We start from the raw sequence: 15,283 nt of genomic DNA, 5'->3' as shown, positions 1-15,283 counted from the left end.
TAGCAGCAGCGTCTCCGACAGAAACCCAGACGGTCCTGCAGGATTATGTGTAATATCTCATACGGTTTCATGTATCAAGTTCCGATAGTGGGGGTGTTTAAAACCTTAGTGTGTCTTTATCAAAAAGAGGAAGCCTATAAAAAGCTTTGCACAGTGTTGTGTGTCATTTTGTTGTCATGATTTGGAAATGTGCACTCACGAACTTTTAAATAACATTAAACTGACATTTTCCGCAATCGAGCACAATTTCCCAGCAACTCTCTTAGACATTTGAAGATTTTTTTTTAAGTGCAAGACTCTCTTAATGAGAATGAGACCTTCACAAACTTGACGATACCCAGATGAAGGTCCAGACAGGCTTTTAAATTGTTGTCAGACAATTATAATAACAACGAGTGTGACTTCGAAACATAATAGGGTCTTCGCCATGGACTGGCTCAGGCCCTAATTAGAGCCTGTAATTGTTGGGGGGGGGGGAGCACTTTTTGTAATTTGCCCCTTAGGATTACACTGTAGCCTGGTCCTTTGCCCTCCCTCCTCACTGGAGCGATTCCAACGATGGCAATTTCTATCACTCACTGAGACAAAAATGGCAAAGTAAGGTCAAGATTTAAAAACTAAATTCCTTTTTGAGGGAACAACTGATGTCATACTGCCGCTCTTCCTCTGGTGTCTCATTCTGGTCATCTCGTGACAAATAAAGTGTGCGTGTCAGCTTTTTTTGGGGGGGGGGGGGACAATCTGCGGGAGAAGAATAAGACTTTAAACAGATGATGCAACCACACCGTTGAACGAGCTGATGACAACTCATCGGTATGTCAAGTTTCATCTGTATCCGGACCTGTACAGCTTTTAAATCTGTAAATAAACGATTCTGTGATCGACATGTTGGTGTTGCAGCAGCAGGGATGAAGCAGGCCAGCCAGGATGGAGCCACATCAGGAGAAACTCATTAATAAGTCTTATTAATTGATAACCCCAACACTTTTTAATAGCCTTTTCTCGTTGCTCAGTGTCTCTTTTTTGTGTGGACCATGGAAGAAAAGAGTGGTTGAGGTTTGGTGTGTGTGTGTGTGTGTGTGTGGGGGGGGGGGGGTCCAAATAGTGGTAGGTTGCCTTGATAGGTTAATGAGAGGGTTAACAGAGCCTGTCCCCTTACGCTCAGTGAACAAAAGCAGAGAATAGAGAGTAACGTCGCCGTTGTTCTGAGACATTTCACGGTTTGCATGTTGGCATGACGCCTGTCATTTCTCTGTTGATGATGCCAAGTTCATCTGTAATCCAATGAGCTGTTGTTTGATCACTCAGACAAAAGCAACAGAAGCGACCCTATAACGCTTTAATCTGGAGCGACAGAGGGCTTCTGTTGAGAGCCCGCTGGCCCCGGGGAAGCCTTGTTATTGCATAACAAACTACCGCCATGTAATTCCTCTCTGAGATAAGGGCGCGTGAGGACATACTTCTTATCCTTGAAGGAAGAAAAGCCTGGAAAGTTCTTGAGACGGACGGACAGATGTTTGGCAAGTCTTTGAATTTATGATCTGGAACATCCAGAGGAAACACATCTGTAAATTTAGATTTTGTTTCAAGAAGTGAAGAAATAAAAGTTTTTAGGAGCCATCGTGTATTTTAGATGAATGTCAAGTATTGTGTAATGACCGCGTGTGAGTGGGAACCCTGTAAAAACAGATCGAAAATAGATTGGTGAGATGTCAAACAAACAAACAAAACTCTTTATTGTCATGATAATGAATTAAATAATGAAAAATGTGTTACATCCGTACAAGTACATTAATTTACTGTGGTGTGCGTTCTCCCCGAGAAAAAGTCTACTGAGAATTAGTGTTATAATTGAGGCTTTTATTTTGAAAGCAACATGTTGTAGCAGAACTGTTTTCTTTTAACAAGCTGCTAGCATTTTAGCGCTCTGACATGCTAGCAGCACCAGCTAGCCTTCTGATTGCTGTCACGTAGCATTTTTAGCATGCTCTTAAAATGCTTACAGAAATGAATGGCTTGCCGACGGCTATCATGTAGAAATGCTGCTACCACATTAGCAGCGGCTAGCTGGCTGACTGATGTCACGAATTAATGTCAGCACGTTAATATGCTGCCTGAACTTTAACATGCTGCTAGCACATTAGCACGCTGTCAGCATGTTAGCATTGTAAAATCGTAACAGCAGTAGCTGCTTTTGCGTTGTTATCGTGTATAAACCTTAGCATGTTTGAAGAAATCTTCTCGGCATTTTTTTTATTTAGATATGACAATCACGAAAAATCACGTGAGATAACCTTGACCTTTGACCCTGACTATGCAAACCTTTGGAGCTCATTTAAACTCCCATGAATGTTTGTGTTTAAAATTGAAACTCAAATCCACACAAGCAGTGCACATAAAAAATGATAGACTCTCATAAAAAGACACCCTCATAAACCCCAAAAGGAAAAAAAGAGTTATTTAGGCCTAAAATATTACTATGAACATGTGTAGTGACTGGAGCTGTCGAATGTAATCAGAAGACGTTTCTTCTGATTTGTAATTATAAGTCCCTGTATTCTAGCAGTGGACATAAATATTTAAGCGAGCTGGACGTGTGTGAAATTGTCGATGGTAGCTATAAATTAATCATTATATCAGGCTGATGCTAAATATATATATATATATATATATATATATATATATATATATATATATATATATTTAAAAATATATATATAAATATATTTTTTTAATGTATTTTAAGGCTAGGTTTATTTTTGTTTTGTTTTGTTTTTGTTTTTGTTTTTTTGCCACCCCTAAATGCGGCTCCTGACGTCACAGCGGGACCTGGAGGACCTCAGTAACAGGAGAGTAAGTGAGAGGCAGCTCATTTTCTGCCTCCACCGCGCCTTCGGGTGCAATAAAAGCTCAGGCAGCAGAAGGATGAAGCCATTGGCTGGGAGGCTGCAGGTCTCCGCGCACTGGCGATGGACTCGGCTCACCAGCAGCGCTCAGACTGAAAGTGCGTGAGCGTGCGGGGAACATGTCGCAGTCCATCCTGGCAGGTAAGACACCTCTCTGTCTTCTGCCGCGTCAGCCGCAGCCGTGGGTGTTGATTGTGTCTGTAGGGGTTCTGTTTTGTAATGAATGCAGAATAAAGCGCAGATTTGTACCTTCATCCAAAATGCTGCGTTTACGTGTCTCCAACTGTGGGAAGAGGCTGCCACCCTTTTTACTTTTTACTTTTTTTTTTTTAATAAAAAGTTTTATAATGATCATTAAGCGTCTTGCCATGGATGCACAGTCTGGCTGGAAGGCAGCACAGCAGCACCAGGAACGCCTCACCATGACGCGCTGGATGAGCAGAGCTCAGGTTTCACCATCAGCTCACTCGGTGTAGAGTCCAGTACAGTGTTTTTAGGTCCTCCATGTTTAAAGGCATCAAACATTCCTGCAGCGACCAACCCCCCCCCCCCCCCCCCCCCCCTCCTGTGTGTTCTTGAATCTGTTCATGGAGGCTGTGTGAGAGGCTGCCTGCTGCTGGACGCCAGAGCACAAACCTGCAAATCTGCTCTGACAGTTGACAGTCAGCTCACCTTTACAAGGTCATACGTCCCACCACCGAAGAGAAGTCTGGATAACTGTGGGTTTCTTTTTTTTAGTAAAAATTGTGACCATATTGTAATAAAAAAAAAAAAAGCTGACGCATCTGAACTCACGTCATCCTCCTATGATGTTGTTGCAAGTTGTCATTTGAAGACGAACTGTTGTCTCACCGACTTTCTGATGTGGTTGTTTACCTTCTGCTCACCGGCTGAAGCTCGGGACCCTCGACTGCTCGCCGCTGCATGACTCATCTCTCATTATCAGACGTTCAGTCGACATCAGCTTTAACCTCGTCTGTCTCAGTTAGCCTGGCAGCTCATTATGCCTCTATTTTTTAAATTATTTTCAAGGTTTTATAGTATTTTTACATTGTAACCTTTTTTTTTTTAAAAGCCATATACAAGGAAATCTGAAGAAATGTTTTTTTTGGGGGGGGGGGCTGATATCAGTTTACATTATTGTTAAGATACTGAATAAATACGTGGTTTCATTTTTTTGGAAGATTTTTTTATACCCAACCTGTAACTGACAAGCGCAGAAGTCACCACAAGATTAGAATTTAATGTTTGTGAAAAAAAAGAATCACAAACTGCCTTGATTAAACGTGTTATTGGCAGAATGCTGGAAGATAGAACGCACACGCTCACAGTTTTATTGGCAGGAAATTTGACACCATCCTCTGTGCACTCCTGTCTTGCATCAAAGCATGACAGTGACATTTATACAATTACAATTACAACCTCGGGACATTTCCTCTTTAATCTCATCAAGGGTTCAGATTCCAGACACAACGAGAGGATGTCCTATAAAATCTTTTCGTAATTAAGCCTTTCATTTATCTCTCTGATAAATATCTCTCCCCTTAAGTCCAGCTTAATTTTACTGTCTCCCTATCTTTCTCCCGGTCACGTTCTCTTTTCATTTCCCCGGATTCCTCCTTGAAGACGCAGTACTAGTCCATGATGGTGGTTTTGTCCTCTGTCTAGTCCACCTGCAGATCCTGCTGGCTGTGGGTCTGGCTGTCCTCTGCTACTGCCTGGTCCTGGGTTGCATTCTTTGCTGTCGCAGAAGGAAGAGTGTTTCATCGGAGGACAAGGAGGCAGTTTTCTTGTCTGCTCATCCTGCTGAGAGGGTGACCGTGACATTGACTCCGTCTCCCTGCACGCAACCTGTCAAGCAGCAGTATGAAGAGCTGGATGGGGATGTGCTGGAATTCCCTTCCTCTAAAAGCAGCTCTTCTCCCTCTGAGGATGACCTCTCTGCTCTGCCCTTTGACCCCAGCCCAACAAAATCAGCTGAGTCGGTGCAGTCCGCTGGGTCCTCCTTCCCGCTGCGGCGCCTCAGCACCTCGGCTGTTCCCTGCTCACAGAATAAAGCTCCGAGCCACGGCAGAGCATCTTTGCCCTCCCTCACTAAGCTCAGCCTGGTGTCGAAGTCTCGCTGGCCAAAGGGTCGACGCAGCACTGTGAGCGGTGAAAGTTTTGTGTACAGCGAGAGCAGTCGTCTGACTACTGGAGCTCCCATCCTGCAGGGGGAGTATGGCTCTAATGTGCTCTCCATCCCCTCCAAACCAGCTCCTCTCCTGCACTTCTCCCTGCTCTTCTCTACATGCGGCACCCTGGTGGTCAACATTCTGGGGCTGTCAGGGTCCAACCGGCGGCGTAGCGGGGTGTTTGTCCGGGCCAGCCTCCCTCCGCTCTGCCCCTCTCCTCAGCAGATTTCCTCTCGGCGCCGCAGCCTCAGCCCAGAGCTCCACAGCCAGAGCTTTGTGCTACAGGTGGGCTCTGTGGAAGAGCTGCGCACCTGCACTTTGAGACTGGCTGTGTACAGCAGGGACTTCTCAGGCCTCCGAGAGGTCGCGCTGGGGGTGGTGGAGCTGTCCTGTGAGCAGATGGATTGGGAGCCTGGCACCACCACTACATACACCAGGCAGCTCAGCCCAACTAAAACTAAGCTGAAAAAGGTATTCATTTATTTTATTACCAATGACAGTGTTTAACACTTTTAAATGCAAAGAGTGCATCGAGTGAGGAAGTGCAGATTCGCAGTCATGACACAGCACATTTCTAGGTCTCCTGAAACAAAGTTGGATTTGGCCGACAGCAGCTGGACTTGAGCCCAAATGCTCATAAAAAGGCCATAAAAGTGTCAACAGAGTCTGGTGAAAATGCTGATGAGCTGCCTGCAATTAGTCTGAAGCCCACACAGAGCACCTCTCGCTGTGCGCAGCTCTTAACCAAACCAGTTTGGAAACTCTAATGGATTAAATACAAGTTGGCTCGGCTCCGTTACTAAAGAACTTTGAATCAGATGTGCTGGAGCACAAAGAGCTGCTAACTCAGGGAAAATTAGCCAGCCAACTTCCCCCTGGTCAAACTGCTGTGCCCTTAAAAATGATAAATGTGCTGCACAGCTCCTGATGGCTGTAGCTGCCGCATGTCTCTCAGCACAGCCACGTGCTTCCCATACAAGAATATTCATTCAGGATATGTGCTTGTTTGGCGGTGGTGCAGTGGTTAGCACTGTTGCCTCACACCAAGAAGGTTTCAGGTTTGAGTCCCGGCTCGGGCACAGGATCTTTCTGTGTGGAGTCTGCATGTTCTCCCTGTGTCTGCATGGGTTCTCTCTGGTACTCCAGCTTCCTCCCACAGTCCAAAGACATCAAGAGGGACCAGGTTAATCCAGGCTCTAAATTGACTGTAGGTGTGACTGTGAGTGTGAATGGTTGTCTGTCTCTATGTGTTGGCCCTGCCCTGGACTGGTGACCTGTCCAGGGTGAACCCCCGCCTCTCACCTGAAGGCTGCTGGGATAGGCTCCACCCCTCCGCGACTCTTAACAGGATAAGCGGAAGAAAATGGCTGGAGGCAGCTGTGCTTTTTTCAGTTCCTTGCTGAGAGTTAAAGGAGAGGCTTGAAACCACCTTCATGTCCCCGCTGTGCATTTTAACCACAGCGAGCAGCAAAGCTAGGTGGTTGAGTCCAAAGCTAATAAACCTGCAGCTTCTGTAAAACTCTCCATTTAAGGTGTTCGTTCTGTTTTTTGGGGGCTAATTTGTATAAAATATGTGATGTGAAAACAACAACTTGTCTTTATGTGGGAGTTACCTGATGGAACACTTCATGTTGGGTCTTGAGGAAGGATATTGGAAATATTGGAATTTGGTTCTGATTCTGATTTTATTTACTGACTTCATGTGCAGGTTTTATATCAGAACAATTGTACAATTACACGAACCGATCCAGGGTCCAGTCCATAGCTTGAACTGGACCATGAAACTACCGCAACGTAGCGTCACCGATCCAAACACAGTTCAAGTTTTGATCTTTTAAGAAGGAGGAGAAGTGCCATAGGAGATGTGAACCTCTATCCCGACCCGTGGGATTCAGAATCTGTACGAGCAGCTTTGTTGACTGTGCACTCGGATTCGCAATCCATGCCCCTGCGATTGTAATCTCTGCCCTCGGTCACAGATTTACGATCTGTAAATTACGCAGTAAACTTTCAAACATCTGATCCAAGAAAATGAACATGTTTTACCTCCCCTTACAAGTATTTAAAATGCATTTATTTAGTGAGTCACGTTCTTGTCATAGGGAAATAATTTGTGGTTTAAATATGGACACGGATGGACACTGTTTACAAACCCATGCGCACGTTCAGCACAACGTGAGCACAGACTGTGCAGATTATCAGTCCAAGTGGACAGTTTATGAGCCATTCAGATTTGTCAACAGAAAGTACAGATTTGCATGTGTCTTATGTTCTCAGCTGACACGCTTTACATAAGCCACATATAAGCCTGTCCTGTAATTTCTTCCATTTGCTGACTTGTTGAAGATGCAGTGTGCGTTCCAGATATTACCGGGCTCTCCCCAGTCCCCTTTGGGTCCTGTCAGACACCATTAAAACAGAGCACAGGACTAAGATCCAAACAGGAAACAATATGGACAATGTGGAACCTGGACCAGGTTGGTCAAGATCTTGAATTTTCAGGGCCCTGCGTCCAATTTTTCAAGGGGCCCCCAGGTGCAGATTAGAACCGGCTGGTTTATATGTGCACCTCAACTTACTGTTTTATGTATTTTCTTTCAAGAACCCTTTTTTTTTTTAACTAAGTCTGCATTTTATTTGATCGAAGAGATATGGGAACTACACATGTGGGCCTATTAATAACCCATATCATGTTTTATCCATGGAGGAATGTAGAGTCTAATCAGCTCTCCCATTAGCCAGTTTTCCACTGTTGTTAGTCATGGTGACATTGTTGTTAGCGACTGCAGAGCAAACAAGAAGTGTGCAGCAAACTGGCAACGCGCCCACGCTGGGCTCTGCAGCTCTCTTGAAACACTGCCAGAGGGCATTAATGACAGGACTTTGACGGCAGGGTGGGGTGTGTGTGTGTGTGTGTGTGTGTGTGTGTGTGTGTGTGTGTGTGTGTGTGTGTGTGGTGAGGGGGGGGGGTCCTGATGTTTCAGTGGACGTGACTCAGTCATTTGATTTTTGCCAAAGACACGTGCATGAGAAAACCATGATGTTTTCTTTACCATAACTATGTTGTTGTTGTTGTTGTTGTTGTTGCCTAAATGTGATAGAAAAAAAAAGAAAAATAAGTGAAAATGCTGTCAACAAGTTCAGTCTGACTTTGCATCACCGTTTGCCCACAGCGACCTGCTCCTCTGGGGGTTCTTGTTGATATTTTATACAGTGATCAACAATGTAAAGCCAACAGTTAAGATTAGGGCTGACGCTTACTGTAAATCTGCTAATCAGATAAAATTAAAAAAAAAAATCTACAAAGAAAAGATTAAAAGAGGTCAAGCATGAACAAACATGGAAAACACACATACACACTGCTGATAACAACACTTACACACAAGTGCACTGCGTTTTAGTTCAATATGTTTGCTCCATTAGCCTGTGGTGCTCCATGAAACAGCAGAAGCAGAAACATAAAGGGGAACATCAGAAGATTCCATGTACTTGTCTGTTTTTCTTCAACAGAAAAAAAGGTTCATTCTGATACAAAATATAAAACTAATTTGTTGAAGGCAGCACTTCTGAATCAAAGCCTGATGTAATAGAATGCATGATTCCATGTTGTGAAGGGAGAGGTGTCCAAACGTGGCAGTCAGAATTGGTTTAAGTGACATTTTGTCCCCTGAAGTTCTCTCTGAAGGAACAAACCTCCTCTGAGCTCTCCTCAAGGTACACACCCTTTTGATATATTCTGCAATTGTGAGAAATTTAAGACTTTTTTTTTTTAAGTTCTGTGTCAGTTTCCTGTTACGCACAGGAATTTTTTTTTAAAAACATTTCTAATATCACTTATTTTCCAATCATATCTTTTTTTTCCCCCTCTAGTTAACTCGTCGCTTTCATTCAATATTTTGTTTGAGAAACAAAATAATCAAACATAAAACAGCAAAAAAGAGCCCAAATGATCCGGTATTAATCAGATACGTCCCCGGTGAAGGGTTGGATGAAGCCCCGGTGACAAGTGCTTCCATTTCTTTGCAGGCTTCCATTTGGTCCAGGGAGCTTGCTGGATGACTCACGCCGTCTCTTATGTAACTCAGCATATCTGGAGTGAACAGACGTACCGAATAATTGTATGCTCCTGAAACCTCATAGTCAAGGAAAAGGAGCCATGACGTTACATAAAAGCAGGGGGCTGCACCTCTGAGGAAAGTCCGACTGAACACTGAAGCCTCGTGAGGCTCAACTTGAATCCCTTAACCAAAAAGAAAAAAGAAAAAAAGAAATTAAAAATTAAAAACATCCGACAACAGTGTGAAACTCGGTGGTGAACATTTAAATACGAAGCCATGAAATGCAAAGTGTTTCCCTTTCAATTTGGAATTTCCTGCTTCAAACGCGACAAATACCTCACATTGAAGGCCGTGTGTGTGTTTGCTGATAACAGCCCTTCTTTTCAAAGCCACTGTAATTGTGAGTAACGTCTCTGAGGCGAAGCGTTAGTGACGGAGGCAGTGAACCGGAACTCACTTGTTGCCTTCATACTCTGCTGCCCGGCTCTGCCCGGCGAGTCGCTAGCGGGCTCACACTCAGCTTGTTGACAGCAAACTGTCACCAGACCCCAAAACAATGCAAACTAATGAGATGTGACATGAGATCAGATTGGAATCATACAGCAGCTCCTCAGCGCCGTGATGCGTGAACGTCTGTATTACCATGATTATTATTACGGGATGTTTTCGTTAACCCCGACAGCTTGATGTAAAGATGATAAATACAACAAATCCGCTAAATGCTCAACTGAACGTCTCTGGTGGGTCGGACCAAAATGCCTCATGGGAAGAAACAGCTTGTTAGGGGGACGTCTCCTTCAGATGAAAAACTGATTCAGACAGAAAATCTCCTGTTCCTGTATTCTGACAGGCAGCCAGTTATGTCAAATCCCTTTGAAGGGGAACTGATCCATTGGTGCAGGCTGTATCAGTGCCTTGGGTGACTCACTCGCTGCTAGAATGCAGGCTTTACAGCTTTGAATGTGATGCATTTTCCTTGTTGTCTTTTCTTGGTTTTATTTCCATCTTCCTCAAGGATGAAGGAAACATCTGCTGAGTCAAAGAAGACATTTTCCTTCCATAAACCTCTCTTGAACTCTGCGTTTTTCCCTCATCCTCTCAGAGCGTGAGTTCTCAGGAAACGCTGGGTCACAGGAAGAGTTCCGTTTGTGCGCCGCGGTCTTTGGGTCAGCTGTTCATCCTTCTACAGTACCAGACACTGGCGCAGCGCATCAAGGTGATGGTCAGGAAAGCGGAGAATCTGGCCAAGCTCACGCGCATCCCAGGAGCTCCAGGTAAAGAAACCTGTCCTCTAAAATGACACGGAAGAGGTTTAGGTTTGGGAAGACTCTTTTCTGATTTGACATATTCAATGGACTCCATTCACAAGGTTAAAGGTTCAGTTGATTCAGCCATTATGGTGGGCAACAGTTGCAACGTCTGTCCTGAAGCCTCCAGTTCCTGCCCGCCCATCTACAGGCACAAGCGATCAAACCAGCCCTCTGCCCCATTCTTTGAGTTGCAAAACAAGACGAACATTCAGTTGACGGGCAGCAGCTCTTGTGAATATTCTGTCAGCGCACCACTTGTGTTGTGTTGTGCGATAAAACTGCGCCTATTAGAGTGTCTTGCTATTGTGACATTTCACCCGTGCAAGCCTTTTCATTGTTGTGCTGCTTTTCTCCATGAGAATTTGACATGGAAGAAACTTTGTTTGCGTGTAGAAAGGCTTGGATCTTTTACTTGATGAGAAATGGGGGAAAAAAAAACGAAAAGCAAAAAAAACACACACGAGTTTTGCATCTACATATTTATAGTGTTGATCAGTTATTTCATTTTCAGAATTGTTGCCGTACTCCCCTGTATTTTATCTTTAGGAACTCCAACTAAACCATTGCATCATCCATGCAGTGGATAAGAAGTACCATGACGCCACTGACGTACCCTTGGCCCCCCCCGGGCCTCCCCATATATGAAAGTCTGGTTCCGTCTCTGCCTACAAGTGGATGAATATTACGTTGCACTTTGCCTATGCTGATATTTCCCTCAAGCTGACGTGTGAACGGCTGGTTCTGCCTCCGTCTGAACTCTGCTCAGTTCCCTCAGACACGTTCAAGACCGACTGAATCCCTGATGGGCTTCGAGCACAATCAGATTAGGAAGCGATCGGGCCGGTGTCATTTCCTCTCGCGTCGGCATCGTATCTCACTGCATGTGATTTAAAGCTCTACCCTGATGATTCAGGGATGGGGAGCTTGTGGATGCAGAAAACAAGCAAGATACTTTGGTTTCTCTCATTTAGATTCTAGATCAAACATGCAGCATTTCGTTGATTAATACATCCAATTAGCACACTTGAATGGATTAACAAGGGAAATTATATTTGTCGGTAATGATACGGTTGTGAAACAATGCCGGTGGAGAGGTGGAGGCCATACAGAATAGAGAAACTGCAGACTTGTTAGTTTACTGCTCAGTTTTTTGTTTTTTTTTGTTGACACTAAGTTGCAGGAAATGATTTGATCCATGTATGAAACAGATAAACAAATAAAACTGCATAAACGCTGATTTCCCTCCTCAGACCACTATGTCGTCATCAATCTGCGTCAGGATGGGAGAGTGATCGGGACTAAAGAGACTAAAGGAGCCAGTGGTCCGAACCCCGTCTGGAACGCTCCCTTCCTGTTCGACTTGCCGCCTGGTGACATCGCGCAGCTGCCGTTGGTCCTTGAATTCATTGTTATGCAGGTAGGAAGTTGTGTGATTTTATACAACAGCACACATTAGTGTGCTGAGATATCGGTAACCAGGCTCAAACAAACAAACAAACGCTGCAAATTTATGACAAACAAACGCAAACGGAATTTTCACTTAGAACAAAGCATTTCCAAGGCAGAAACTCTTCAGGAGCGACAGCCACAAACACACACTAAAGCAAATGGAGCAGCGCAGTTTTACACAGTGACAAACGTGCTGTCTAATCGCACAGAAATATGGGAACTGACCGCGAAAATGGCTGCAACCTCTCAGCACCACATTCTGTGCTGGTGGCAGGACATGGAGGCACCACCATGACAATAGAAATCCAGTCAGGATCCTTTAGTTGTGGTGGACAGTTTCAACCCAACAGCGTAGCGCTTTGGGTGGCCGTTAATATTGTTTTGTCGTTCAGAAAACTGCTCTTTGCAATGACGTTGATTGTTGAAAATTATGTTTAATGATGGACCAATGGAGTCTCTTTGGGTTGTGTGGTGTTACAGTATGAACAGGACTTGAACGGGACTCACGTGTCCCACTGCGGAGTTCAGGGTCTGTTCTTACCAACCACCACCTCAACCACTGCCTGTCAATGACGTGACTGAACCAGGGAATTTCTGTGCCTGCGATGACAGTCCTAACTTTTAACTACAATCCCATTGTTTCAGTGGTGCCGCTACATAATTTAACACGCGACCTTCCAGCTCCACTCACGCAATTTCTCAGAGATCGCCTTGTAAAGCCCAACACGTCGAAATGTGGAGACCCAAATGCTGGCTCCTAAAGGGACCTCATGCTTAACCCAGCGGTGATCAGCAGAGACAGGGGTACAAATTAATCTCAGCACAGGAACACCATGACCGAGCAGCTTAAGGGGAGAAAGCCAAATGAGAACGAAAACAACTTGCCGCCGAGCGGGGAGGAAAAGCTGCTCAAGGTCGAAAAAGGTCAACCTGACCACTAACACGGGGAGACGGGGGCTTGGCGAAGCAAGGAGCAAACTCAGGGAAGTGACCGGAGTGTCAACACAAGGAGCCGCTTTCTCTGGCTCTGGTGGAGAGACGTTAGAGCTCAACAATGACCACCCGCCTTTGGACTCCAGAGAAGAGGAGTCTTCATCAGCAACCAATCACAGCATTTGACACCACTATCGAGTGATACTGGTCAGCTGGCGCAAACTGAGTGGGGACAAAGATAAATGTCTGCAATATGAACAGTAAAAGAACTACATCCCACTCCCAGGACCTCACATCTCATGTTTACCACTGCAGACACTGGAGCCAGCTGTGAGCCTCAACAGGTTCACTCGCGTAAGGCTGTCCTCGGCCGCAGACCGCCGGCGTCCACTGTGCGGTTGCAGGTGGGTGGCGAGGCCCAGCTAGCAAGGCGAGGCCGGGGTTAGCGCTGCCATGAAAAACAGCCCCACGTAAGAAAACATCCAGACATTCACCACTGGCTCAGATGCCTCCTGCAGTGATTTAACATGAGATATGCCGAATTTAATTATAAGGGAACCCAAAACTTAAATTTAACTAGCACGCCCAGCTAATGAGCACCGCTAGCATTAGCATGCCTCGCTGCTGAACAACTGATGCTCCTGATGTTTTATGTACGAGTTTGCCGAGAATTGTTTCCTCTCGTTTTATTAAAAACTGCTGTTCCAAAGTGGAGAGTTGTTACCGCAGAGCTGTCGCGTGGTTTGAATTTATGTTACTCTTCAGAGAGAGAGAGCGAGCAACAGGAGAATACAAATCTCTCAGCTGTCTTTTATTGATTTTATACTTTAACCTAAATCCGTGAGGGAGAACACCACTTGAAGAACTGCACGATGATGCTGTGACTCCAGGGAGTCGTCCGTCTGTATCAGCCTGGCGATATTTTTACACCATTTTTTTCACTAACAGGAGTGGAAAGCACCATTTCATGTAGGCCAGACCAGCTGATGTCACTGAACTGGACTCAAACCACATCATTCATACCAACTGTTGGGTTTGGGTCAGGTTTCCACACTCCAGAGCTGGTTTTGGAAAAAGAGAATGGGTTGATGGTGGTTAGGGTAAGAATACTGAAATAATGAAACTTTGATGATGTTTATGCATCCACAGGGCCGTCTCTACACCAAGAGCAGCATTCTGGGTTGTGTGTTGATTGGCGGCGATGCTTCAGAGGCGGGGCAGGGTCACTGGAAGGAAATGTGCAGTCGTGGACAAATAGAGACTGCTCGCTGGCACGCCATCCAATCAGACATCCAGTAGAAGTACTGACAAACTGCTGCCTCGTCTGTGAAACACAGGGAAGCTGGCTTCTTGTGGGAATAAAGAGCCAGCGGGGTGCTCGCTCCTCCCTGCGTCCAAACGTTTTTTAATTTATTTTGATGTGTACAGAAGTGATTACGTTGGATTTGGCTGCTGTATGGAGAACATCAGTAGCTGCAGTCTCATAGTCCAGATGATCCATTTGTGTCTAAGGGCTGTGGAGGAGCACTGATCAGAGGAGGCTGTGAGGAGAGCTGTGGGGCAACTTTCTCCACTTTTAACAGTATTAAACATCAAGCATTGCCTTCGTGATTATGATTTCATGCACCGTGACCAAAACTGTGTCCTTTCTGATGTTGTGGAACTCTTCGTATTGTGTCCTCAAGCTAGAAATGTGCAAAAATGTGTTGGTCTACAGAGCATATATGTTGCCACTCTGTTTGTGGTTAGCTGTGTACTGTGTACTGTGCCAGTATTTGTGCAGATACTGTAAACATGAGATATTATCTAACATACACTATGATACTATTATATTATTGCTTGTTTGGTGTGCAACCAGAATGAATAAAGCAGAATGAATAATTAAACAATGAAGTATTTTATTCTCTTTACAACCACTTTACATGAAATAAAGGTATTTTGCATCCACCTCCTTATTTGTGCCTTAATTTTGAAGTGGAGCTGATAAACCTTAAAATTGTGACCTGGAGTGGAAGGAAACTTTTTGTCCGTCAAATACATTTTCATTTTAGGGAACAAGTTAGCATCTGTCAGGCTGCGATATCCATTAGTGCAGAGATATGACACTTGGCCAAGCAACACGTGGCTGTGGACATAAACATTTGTGTCATTTTGTGGATGTGAGCCGATCTGGAGGGTGTTGGAAATCATACACGATAAATGAAAATAAATCCTTGTCAGTGTTCCAAAACAAAAAAGGCCTGACTTCAACAGTTTTTCTTTCTAGTTACAGAAAAATAAATGCAGTAACAGTTCACATGACGTGTGAGACCACCCACATTTGGCCGTTTGCCATACAGCAGTTCCACTAGGATTTTTTTTTTTTAATTTTGAAATGACCATAAACACTCTTATTATTTTACCCCATTTATGATTCTTCCACCATTCACGACTCATTGACCTCTAATCACAAC

The 15,283-nt window shown here is 44.6% G+C and overlaps 1 protein-coding gene across 1 annotated transcript; it reads left to right on the top strand.

The window, feature by feature from the left end:
* Positions 1 to 2,857: 2,857 nt before the first annotated feature.
* LOC147269721 (uncharacterized) lies at positions 2,858 to 14,742 on the top strand. The gene is made up of 5 exons (XM_086195727.1): positions 2,858 to 3,047; positions 4,575 to 5,551; positions 10,241 to 10,412; positions 11,699 to 11,865; positions 13,980 to 14,742. The coding sequence occupies exons 1-5, from the start codon at positions 3,026 to 3,028 to the stop codon at positions 14,127 to 14,129; spliced, it is 1,488 nt and encodes a 495-aa protein (XP_086051853.1). The 5' UTR covers positions 2,858 to 3,025; the 3' UTR covers positions 14,130 to 14,742.
* The last annotated feature ends 541 nt before the right edge of the window (positions 14,743 to 15,283 follow it).

The sequence above is a fragment of the Aulostomus chinensis genome, chromosome 2 (assembly GCF_037954235.1).
Source record: "Aulostomus chinensis isolate RoL2024-O1b breed Wild chromosome 2, RoL_Achi_v1.0, whole genome shotgun sequence".
Classification (NCBI taxonomy): domain Eukaryota; kingdom Metazoa; phylum Chordata; class Actinopteri; order Syngnathiformes; family Aulostomidae; genus Aulostomus; species Aulostomus chinensis.
The sequence above is the reverse complement of the archived record's forward strand: the minus strand, read 5'-3'. Positions and strand labels throughout refer to the sequence as shown.

Excerpts from the sequence above, each read along its gene's own strand:
- LOC147269721 (XM_086195727.1), top strand. The coding sequence starts at position 3,026 with ATGTCGCAGTCCATCCTGGCAG. Across the intron at positions 3,048-4,574 it reads GTCGCAGTCCATCCTGGCAG|TCCACCTGCAGATCCTGCTG; the intron begins GTAAGACACCTC and ends TCCTCTGTCTAG. Across the intron at positions 11,866-13,979 it reads TTGAATTCATTGTTATGCAG|GGCCGTCTCTACACCAAGAG; the intron begins GTAGGAAGTTGT and ends ATGCATCCACAG.